Consider the following 11,237-nt stretch of genomic DNA (forward strand, 5'->3'; position numbering starts at 1 on the left):
TCTTTCTCTTGAACTCCTTCATTGACTTTCAGTTTCCTCATTTGAGTCTAATTTTTCTAGACTGTATAATAGTCTGGATGAAAGTATCCTTGAAGAGGACACTGTCTGGGATGGGAGTAAAACAGCTCATTTGTAACATGCCTCACCTAACATGGCAGATTTCCAAAACCTCCATTATCACCACTTCTACTTTGGGTCTTGAAGATAGTCTTGAGGACTGGGACATCAGAAATAAGACTCAAAGTACTTGTCAGCCTCATGGGTCTGCTGTGTAGAGCCTGAGCCAAGATCACTTCAGGTTTCTAGGGGAATCTGTAAGGGAAGGCCTGGGATCCATGTCTCATTTCTCCCTCATGTCCCACTAGAAAGTCCATTTCTCAGTTTTCTTGGAGGAATTGTTTCCAAGAGCATGTGGTCACACATAAATGTTTCTCTCTTGGGGGTCCTCAAAGGATGGTATGGCTGTAGGGAAGGCTCTCCACACTGATGCCAGCCACAGCTGCATACAGTTCAGGCACCACTAACTCTGGTACTTGCAACACAGCCTTGTCATCTGCATTTTGCGCAACAGCTTCTAGGCGCAGGCGTAGCACTCTAGGTGAGGGACGGTTGTCCTCATTCCAGCGCCAGCAAGTCTTCATAAGATTGTACCTGAAAGGGAAACCAGAGAAACTGACTTCCTTGACAAAGTGAATGTATGAGCAATACGTCACCTCTCTCCCAACAACAACCCTGAACAAAAAGCCTGCAGTTCCAATTCTTTCATTTACTTCTCTTTGCCCTGTCTCTCATATTCTAATGACATTCCTTCTTATCTTCTTAATATATTAATACCCAAACCCCAAAACTCATGGCCATTGCGTTGACTCACAGTGACCCTATAGGACAGAGTAAGTGCTCCTTAGGGTTTAAGACCATCTTCTTTACTGAAGCAGATTACCATATCTTTCTCCCAAGGAGTGGCTGATAGGTTTGGATTGCCAACTTTTCTATTAGAAATGAAGTGCTTTAATCATTGCACCACCAGGGCTCCTTATCTTATCAACAAGGTCTTCTTGAATGACTCTAGATTTTTCAACTACAACCAGTATGACACAATAGCTTTTTCACTCTACAGTCAATCACTCTTTCAGAAGTTAAATATTTTCTTTAGCTATTTAAACATACACACAGATATGTAAAAGGTAATGCTGATTGAGTATATGAGAAGGAATTGCTAACGATGATTTATTTCAGGCTTGTTAGTGTTGTGTGTCATCGAGTCAGTTCCAACTCATAATTTTAGTTACTAAATTGCAGAATTCTGGATCAGTACTCTGATGGTGCAGTGCCTAAGGCATTTGACTGCTAACTAGAAGGTTGGCAGTTCAAACCCACCAGCTGTACCATGGAAGGAAGATGGGACAATGTGATAGTTATGTTTGTGTGTCAACTTGGCTAGGCCTGGTTGAGTGGCTATGTAATATTCCCCGTGGTAAGATTGGTAATTAACTCCATGGTGGAATGTATTGGAGCAGCTGGGTAGCTCCTTTAGGGATGTGGTCTGCTTCCCATATATAAGAAGCAGTTTTGGGAATGGTCTCTAGCTTATGACATGCTTGAACCCTGCATGTAGCCATGTCATTGTTCAGCAGCCTGCCATGCTCTGCCAACCTTGGGACTTTCAATGGACTTGAATTAATGGCTTGCCATGTGGTTTGGTAACATTGGGACTGTGCCATTTTATTTGTCGACCTTGGGCTTGTTAGCCTCAGCAGCCAGTAGCTGCCTGAGTGAAGTGATGCCTCTAGCTTCAGTGGGTTGGGAGCAAGAGGCAGAACTGAAGCCTAAGTTCGAGGGGCTTTCACACAGCCCCTAGAGCCTGGAATTTTGAACTTGGACTTAGAATCTCCAAAGTGTGAGAGAATAAGCTCCTGTTTGTTCCAACCCTCCCATTTGTGGTATATTCCTGTCAGAGCAGTAGTAGGTAACCAAAATAGGCAGTCTACTTCCATAACAATTTACTGCCTTGGGAACCCAATGGGGGTGGCTATGAGTCAGAATCAATTTGATGGCAGTGGGTTTGGTTTTGCTTTAGATCACTGCTACAACTTTTTTACTAGTAAAAGCTATATTGCAGCCAGAAAAATATGTCATGGGATAATGTAATTCATACCAATTTCAGAAAATTCAATCAGATGCCTCCTTCCATGAATATAGGTCATTTCCCTCCTTTATAATTTAGCTTCACATGTACCTTCTCCAGGAAATCATCTTAATCAAGATAAAAGTATTTACCACCTTTAACCTGTCTTTTCTTTAGTCCAGTCTACAGAGAATTTATAATGCAGACTAGTTTCAAACACTTTTCATCACATCACATCCCTGCTCAGTGACCTACAGTAGTTTCCTACTATTAATGATATGAAGTCCACATCCTACCCCATAGCTTTTCTACCTCATTAAAAAATAAAATAAAAAAGCAGTTGCGACAGTTCTAACTCAACGTGACCCAATGTGTGTCAGAGAAGAACTGTGCTCTGTATGGTTTTAAACGGCTGATTTGTTGGAAGGAGCTCACTAGGCCTTTCTTCCAAGGGCCCTCTGGGTGGACTCAAACCTCCAGCCTTTAGGTCAGCAGCCAAGCATGTAAACCATTTGTATCACCCAGGGACTCCCTGTACCTCATTTACAAAGTCATGTTGTTGTTGTTAGTTGCCTTCATGTTGATTTGGATTCATGGCGATCCCATATGTTACAGAGTAGAACTGCTCCATATGGTTTTCTTGGCTATAATCTTAATGGAAGTAGATCACTAGGCCTTTCTTCCACAGGTGCTGGAAGGGCTTTAGGTTAGCATTTGGGCATAAACTGCATAGGCCCTGTACAGTGCAGTAAATTACATAGTGTGGCTTTTCTAGCCTTAAGTCTTTGTAAACTCCATCGTGGAATTGGCTGTGAGCAACTGAGTAGCTCCTGATTATTAAAGTTACCCACCTAGGGTATTTCTGTTGGGAGCAACACAAAGTAATTTTCTGGAAGTTCGCTCTCTCTCAGGTAGATAGAATTCTGATGTTGGGATTGGTTAGTTTGGCCACCCTGCCAGGCTCAAAAGGAGCCCTCCTAGAGGCAGAAGGAATCTTTCACTGCCCGTCAAGTGACATGAGAAAGACTCACTGCTGAGAGAGACATACACCGCTGGGAGAGAGACTGTCAGCTGAGAGACGGCAGGCTGAGAGAGACTGAGCATGTTCCTGAACTTGAATTGTAGCCTGTTGCTTCCCTAATAAACCTCATAATCTGTGAGTTCTGCATGGCCGCAGTGAATTATTGAACCCAGCAGAGAGGTGTTGGGTGCTGCAGGAGGAACGGTTGATGTCAAGGTTGATGAAAGAGCTGGAGGGAGGCAGCATGTCTGTCCTCACAGGAATAGGCCTTGGGCTACTGATGGTGATTCTGTCTTCCTCTTGTGGGGTTAGAGGAGGTCAAAAGATGGTGCCTGCTTGCCCATTTAGCACCCTGCCTAAGTGAACCACTATCTTCCAGCCAAATCTGTGTCTTGCTATGTCCTAGATGTGATTATTAAAGCCCAACTCTGCGTGCCTAATTCTCTGACTACCCTCTCCATGGTTATCATTTCCTGCAGGGCTGATCTAAATCTCAATTCCTCTGTGAAACTTTCCCTTGTAAAGCTCAGTCTAATCCTCTTCTCACTTCCATAAATGTTACCAGTGAGACTTAGTAAATCATGCTGCTTTAAGAATACTGTCAATTTTACCAAGAAATTATTATAGGTAAGACACAGTATTGGGACCTCACAGTAACTTTGTGCTGGGGTTATTATTTTTCCCATTTGAAGATAAACAATGTACAGAAAAGAGACAATTTGTCTGAGACAAAAAAGAGAGTAAGTAACAGGGCTAGGACTGAATTCATGTCATTTTGACTCTAGAACATGAAACTGAGATTTTAACCATTCTGCCATTTTACCTCACATTTTACATTCATTTTTATATTATTTCAGCTATCCCCACATCAAATTGTTATGTTCTTCAATATCAGCTATGTGTCTCTGTCCAGTATCAAAGACAGTCTTTTACACATGGTAAGTCTGAAATACAAGCACTGGTGGTGCAGTGGTTAAACACTTAGTTGCTAACTAAAAGGTCAACAGTTTGAACCCAACCAGCTACTCCACAGAGAAAGATGTGGCAGTTTGCTTCAATAAAGATTGCCTTGGAAACCCTATGGGACAGTTTTACTCTGTCCTATAAGGTTGCTATGAGTTGGAATGGACTTGAAAGCACACAACAATAACAAACCTGAAATAAATATTTGTCAGCAATTTCATTCTAACATACTCAACCATTAACATATTTGTGTGTATGTTTATATATGTAGCTATTATATCTCATCTACCATTTATAATCTGGTAATATATTATTAATATACGATTTATTATTGGGAAAAACAAATGCTGAAAATTATCCCTTCCATGCTAAACAATTTACACAATATCATTAATTCTAATAGAAATGTTCAAACATAGAGTAGGTAGCATTTACTTATTCTCAGAGAGAATAAATTATATTCTCTCCTGCCTTCTTATACGTAATTTAACCTTAAGTTCTAGAAAAATACCTTTTGTGTATTTTATTGGTAATAGAATTCTGCATGTAATTTTTAATTTTTCTGTTTCCTGGATCACCATTCTGATTTCACCAGTTGTCTCTTTCCGCTAACAATATTGTACCCTTTTTCTCCTATCCTTCTAATTTCTTCTTATTCCTTTCTGGTTTTGTTTGAATGTGTTGAGAGATAGAAAAACAGATAGTAATTTTAAACATTAAATATTAAATGAGAGCCAATATACTCTGAATGAGTAACTCTAGTGCAATGAATTTTATGTCAGCTATGTTATATATCTGAGGCTGCCATAAAACTGATATTCAGATAAATAAAATAATACTGTACCTGCATGCATAGAAGTTTCCTGAGGAACTAAGCTTTGTCAAACTTAGATTCCTAATACAGTTTCAGTGGTTGCCCCAACACTGTGTGTATGTGTGTGTATTTTATACATACATATATGATTTGAGAGCCGATGTATTACTGCATGGCTGTATATTAGCACATAAAGGACAGCCGGGGGTCTTCAAGGCCACATTAAAAGGGCTTGATTGATGGGGAAGTGAAAAAGACTTGAGGTAAGGGAAGAACAGGTGTTCAAAAGTCACTTACATGTTGTGCGTACAGCTACTGGGCCTCTTCATGATTTTCCTTCTTTGGAGGTACTGTAGGATGCTGGTAGGAGGGACTTCAGGATATGGTGGGGCCCCTGCCAGTATGAAAATAATGAGAGTATCAACAAAACTTAAGGGTCCTTTAGAATATGTAGTTTAACACTACTTTCCATCCACCCTAGGCAAATGCCTACGAAATATACAGCCATGGGAAATATATCAGGTATAATGTGGATAGTACCAGGTGATCAAATGAGAATATAGTTTAGAGAATTTAAAAAAAAAAAAATGTTCTAGGGTGGGTGGGAAGAATGATAAGTTAGGGGAATTCTGAGTCTTTGGGAAAATAACAAAGTGAAGCAAAGGGAGAAAGAAGGCTTGCCTTCCACACCCCAAATGTGGGAAGATACTATAGTTTCTCAGTCAAATGGATTATACAGTCTGAAAACATTTTTCCTTTTCATTTACCAAGCCTGAACATCCTTTCAATGCAAGATCATTCTGAGGTTTATCATTTGGATTTGAAAACATCCCTTGAAACTTTTGAGGAAAAGAAAGAAAGTGGAAGAGGAAAAAGAAAGTAGAAGAGGATAAAGAAAGAGGAAGAGATAGAGGGTGGGAACAGGTTAGGAAAGGAATCATCACTTTATAAGACTTATATCAGGAAGCAGGCTTAGTGTGCACGTCAGCTCAGTTCAGACTGCAGAGCTTGTACTGAAAACCCTTCTCAAAGCATATACCATTGAAAACCCAAATAAACATACTTCCATATTTGCATACAGGTACATACTACTTTGGAGCCCTGATAGTACAGTGGTTAAAGCTGTAGGTTGCTAACTGAAAGGTCAGTAGTTTGAACCTGTCAGTCACTCCATGGAAGAAGGATGTGGCAGTCAATTTCCATATAAGATTTATAGTCTTGGATACCTTATGGGGCCATTCTGTTCTGTCCTGTAGGGTCACTATGGGTTGGAATCCACTCAGTGGCAATGGGTTTTGGTTTTAGACACACTGGTTTGGGGATATTCCTTACCTAAAGTCACCATCTCATAAAGGAGGATCCCAAAAGACCAGCTGTAAAAGAAACCAATTTGCTTAATTTTTTTTTTGGCCTTTCTTAAAGAGCGTTCACTTAAATATCAGAAGACTTTGACAAGAATCCCATAAAAAAGGCAATGAAAGAGAATTGAGGGTGGGTGTCTGATAAAATAAGCCACATAATTGTCCCATTAGAAAGTATTCCATCCAATCCCCTTACAGTATAATCTCTTTGAAGATAGGATCTATGTCTCCTTTCTTCTATATCTCACCTTATTGGATGTCTCCTATTATTTGCTAAATTGTCCTTGTGTATGCACACAGAAAAACACACTCACTCAAGCATGAAGAAATTCCCCTCTGCATCTTTTTCAGCTTTTCCATTCCTTTCTGCTACATCTCTAGCCCTTATTTTTAGTAGAAAGCCATGCACATTTATTATTTATCTCATATTTCCTAAGAATATCCAATTTCCCAAGTCTAGGAAAAAACATATTATCAGAGCAAGCTTTATATATAGTTGGAATAAGCATTTGCCTAAGCAATATATTATTTGAGAGATATGTGTATTTCAATATTGTACGATATCATCATTAATGAGTATTATTTTCCAGTGAAGTTCATTATCTCCAGATCTCTATTGAAAAGCAGATGTCAGTGAAATGAAACAATAACAATGGAAGTCTCTTAAGTGACTCACCATATTAACTAACAGCTTATTTCCTCTGCTCCCTTTGACATTCATGGCTCATGGGATATTTTACATTATGCCTGGATGTTTCTGCAAGCAGCTGAGTTATATTAGTACCAAAAGTCAATTTTGATTCTTTACAATCCTGTTTATGTACATATAACTGTAGTTATGATTAATTAAATATTATGTAAGCTGACTAAAAATAAATGCAGGAGGTATTCTCTCTCTGAAAGCTATGTGGAATGCTTTAAAAATATCCTATAAAAATAACCTGCTAAAAAGAAAGTGCAGTCAGATTAACTATGAGTGAGATGACTGTAGAAAATTAGGAAAAATAACCATTTAAGTCTGCAGTCAAATCACTCCACAGTTGTCTTTAAATTTCTCAGTCTACTAAGAATCATCCCAAACTGGAAGTAAAAATTCATTCATTTTGGATTCTATTTACACAAGAAACATAACATGTAACTTTGTTTTGCAGGTCTATACTCATAGAAAAAGCCTTTGCCTTCTTTCAAAAGATGGATAAATTAACACACATTAATGTATTAAAAGGAAAAATAAAATATTTGAAATACGTGTATTTATTTTTCTTTAATAATTTCTGGTTTAATTGACCTTTTGATTAAGTGGACCCAGCTTCCATCAAATAAGAGGACATCTCCCAGATTAAATTTTCACATATTGCTGTGACTGATACTTTATTTTTTTCATTCCTATTGTTATGGATTGAATTGTGTCCCCTTCCCTCCCCCCAAAAAAAAGTGTGTGTGTGTGTGTGTGTGAATCCAAACCCCTATACTTGTGAATGTAATTCTGTTTGGGAATAGAGTTTTCTTTGTTATATTATTAGGTCAGTATAATGTGGGTTCTAAACCTAATCATTCCAGTCTTATAAGGAGTAGCATAGACCTATAGATAAGCAAGCACAAATAAGAAGACAGATGCTATGTGAAGATGTCCAAGGAACCAAGGAATGCTGGGGTTACAGAAGCTGAGGCAAGGACCTTCTCCAGAACCAAGAAAGACAGCACTTTCCCTGTAGCCAGTGCCCTGAATTCAGGCTTCTAGCCTGTTAAACTGTGAGAAAATAAATTTCTGTTCTTTAAAACCACCCACTTGCAGTATTTCTATTATAGCAGCCCTAAGAAACTAAGACACCTATTTAAGACTGCTAATCTAACATAGAAAGAATACTTGGAAAAGATTTCCTTTGTAGGCATAATTAGCAATCAACCCAATCACATTTATCAGTCAGAGGACACCTGGGTTATGAAGGGAAGAAATCCAAAAGGCAGAAACAAACCGTACACATCTCCTCTCATGCCAGCAGGTCTCTGGAGAAGCCGTTCTGGGGCAAGCCACTTGAGAGGTATGGTTCGAATAGAGGAGATGGCCCCTCGGGCATGGATTTCATAAGCCAGGCCTAGTCCACAGAGCTTGGCAGTGAGATCACACTGGATCAGAATATTCCTGGCTGCCACATCTCCATGGAATAGATGCTTATCTTGGAGGAATTCCTATCAAGATATAATTAAAGATAGATCAGATATCTGAGGTCATGGCTTAGGCTACAGGAAAGGAAAGCCAATTCTAGGAATCCTAAAAGAGACAAGGGCATTTTCTACCCTGAATACGTCTCATTGATAACATATCACTTCCGAATAATTGATGCTAATGCCTCAGACATTCTTACATTGTGTTTAGGACTTGCAACTGAGTAAATACTCCAAATTACACTAATATTGGATTTGAAAGTATAATCACCCACTTTGTCAAGCATTGACCCTTGATTCTTTCACATTCTTCTCAGAGAGTACCTACTTAGACAATGGAAAAAAGAATAGTAGGTCACAAGTTTCTAGCAGTAGCAAAAAAAATGAAGAAAGAGATAAACAACAAAATTGAGTATCATAATAATTAATTTATGTAGAGTTTTACATCAACTCATTTTGCCCTAAAATAACTAGATGAGGTGAGTTAGGGCAAGTATCATTTAGAGAAATCTAAATAATTACACAAGACCACACAGTTATTAAGTGGTAGTAACCAGGTATACCTACTCTTCACTAATCAACATGGTTAAGTTCCAAAGAGCAGATCATTATGTGAAAATTGGTGTTATGCAAAAATTTAGGATGATTACATCATTACATAACTGTCAAATTACATCATAACATAACTGCCAAATTATATCATTACATAATTGCCAAACCATTCATTGAGAGTCATGGCCCAGCCAAGATGATACATAACATTAACCGTCACAGCCTGCATTACTCTGACCTAGCACCTCAGTGTTCCTCATTGCTTGATACACATTATTAATGAACAAAATAGTTGGAGAGTAGATTTTTTACTATTGTCATAAATGTAAAATGTTGGATAATGAGATAGTTCGTAAGTGAGGAGTAGGTGTATTCTAATTCATAGGACGTACTATAAATTCTACTAGTAATTCTCAAAAACCAAAACCACGGCCATCAAGTCAATTCCAACTCATAGCAACCCCCACTGTGTTTCCAAGGCTATAAATATTTACAGAGGTAGATTGCCTCATCTTCTTCCCATGGAGCAACTGGGTAGGTTTGAACCATCAACCTTCTGGTTAGCAGCCAAATGCCTTACCTGCTACACCACCAGAGCTCCTTAGTAATTCACAAACCAAGCTGCAAATCAGAATCACTTGACAGCTTTTTAAAAAAACGTAAGATTTTTACCCCAGATTTATGAAACAAAACTCTAGAAAGAGGGACGTGGCAAAATTTATCTTTAGGAATTATCCAAAATTAAAGAATAATATAGAGTCTGCAAAACACCAGATAACATGGATGAACTTGGAGGACATTATGCTGAGTGAAATAAGTCAGTCACAGAAGGACACAAATATAGTATTAGTTCGTTGTTGTGGAGGGTCAAGGAAAGGTTTACATATGGAGGGAAATTTTCTTTGTTGGTTTCCAGGGGTAGGAGAGGAGGGGAGGGAACACTGACCAAAAAAAAAAAAGAAAAAGAAAAGAAAAATGCATTGACCCACGTCACTTTAGTTTTGTCTGTTTCACAGTATATAAATTATATTTCAATAAAATGCATTTTTTTAAAAAAAGAATTACCCAAAATGATTCTAATGTAGGCAACAAAGCATTTGAGAATGATTGCACCTGGATAACATTGGTTTACTGGTGTCCTTTTCCAACACATGAGCTCTGGTGGTGGACAGTGGCTAAGGTTTTGGGCTGCTGAGCGAAAGGTCAGCAGTTCAAACCCACCAGCTGCTCCATAGAATAATGATGAGGCAGTTTTCTTCTGTAAAGTCTTACAGCCTCAGAAACCCCATGGAGCAGTTCTGCTTTGTCCTGTAGGGTTGCTGTGAGTGAAAACTGACCCGGTGGCAGGGGATTTGGTTTTCTTCTTTTGATTTCCCCAGCAGACTTTTCAAGGCATATGGAGAAGTTGATAACTATACACGATTAAAAAGTTATCGATTGAGGTCTGTGATTACTAAACAAGGGTTTGTTTTGTTTTTTCTTTAAAGGTAAAGGTGATCCAAAATAAAAAATCAGACCCACTGCCGTTGAGTCAATTCAGGCTCATGGTGACCCCCACTGGGTTTCCAAGATGGTAGATCTTTACAAAGTACATTGTCCCATCTTCCTTACACTGAGCAGCTGGTGGGTTTGAACCACCAACCTGGTTAGCAGTCCAATGCCTTAGGCATTGTGCCACCACAGCTCCTCAGTATAGGTGATACTACTTTCCAATCATTGATGATGAAGGAGGAAACAGTGACAAACTCACTGCCATCATGTCCATTCAAATCATAGCAACCCCTCCTTGGGATTCTGAGGCGGTATCTCTGCAGAAGTAGATTGCCTGATCTTCTGAGAAGTGGCTGTTGAGTTTGAACTGCCAGCCTTCTGGTTAGTAGTCAAATGCCTTAGGCACTATGCCACCAAAACTCCCTGAAACAGTGACTAGCAATTTTATTTCTTTGCTGATATTTTAAAAGAAAGGAATTATACCTTAATGGGAAGAATTAATGAATGTACTAATGCTGAAGTTGTTAAAAGTAAGAAAAATAGTATGATGTTAGGCTACCTTGTAACAGGTAGCCTGTTGTTGTTGTTGTTATTAAGTGCCGTCGAGTCGTTTCCGACTCATAGTGACCCCATACACAGCAGAACGAAACACTGCCCGATCCCGTGCCAGCCCCACAATCCCTGCTATACTCGAGCCCATCATCGCAGCCACTGTATCAATCCATCTCGTTGAAGGCCTCCCCC

At 39.0% G+C, this 11,237-nt stretch overlaps 1 protein-coding gene across 1 annotated transcript in view; it reads right to left on the reverse strand.

The window, feature by feature from the left end:
* Positions 1–446: 446 nt before the first annotated feature.
* Positions 447–11,237, reverse strand: part of STYK1 (serine/threonine/tyrosine kinase 1) — a 24,568-nt gene continuing 13,777 nt past the window's right edge. The window contains exons 6-9 of the mRNA XM_007958228.1: positions 8,266–8,474; positions 6,256–6,296; positions 5,221–5,317; positions 447–651 (exon numbers count right to left, since the gene is read on the reverse strand). Of these exons, the coding sequence (XP_007956419.1) occupies positions 447–651; positions 5,221–5,317; positions 6,256–6,296; positions 8,266–8,474 (552 nt within the window). The remainder of the gene's footprint in view (positions 652–5,220; positions 5,318–6,255; positions 6,297–8,265; positions 8,475–11,237) is intronic.

This window comes from Orycteropus afer, unplaced genomic scaffold, assembly GCF_000298275.1.
Source record: "Orycteropus afer afer isolate SDZICR_OR568_19922 unplaced genomic scaffold, OryAfe1.0 scaffold00887, whole genome shotgun sequence".
In the NCBI taxonomy this organism is placed as follows: Eukaryota; Metazoa; Chordata; class Mammalia; order Tubulidentata; family Orycteropodidae; genus Orycteropus; species Orycteropus afer.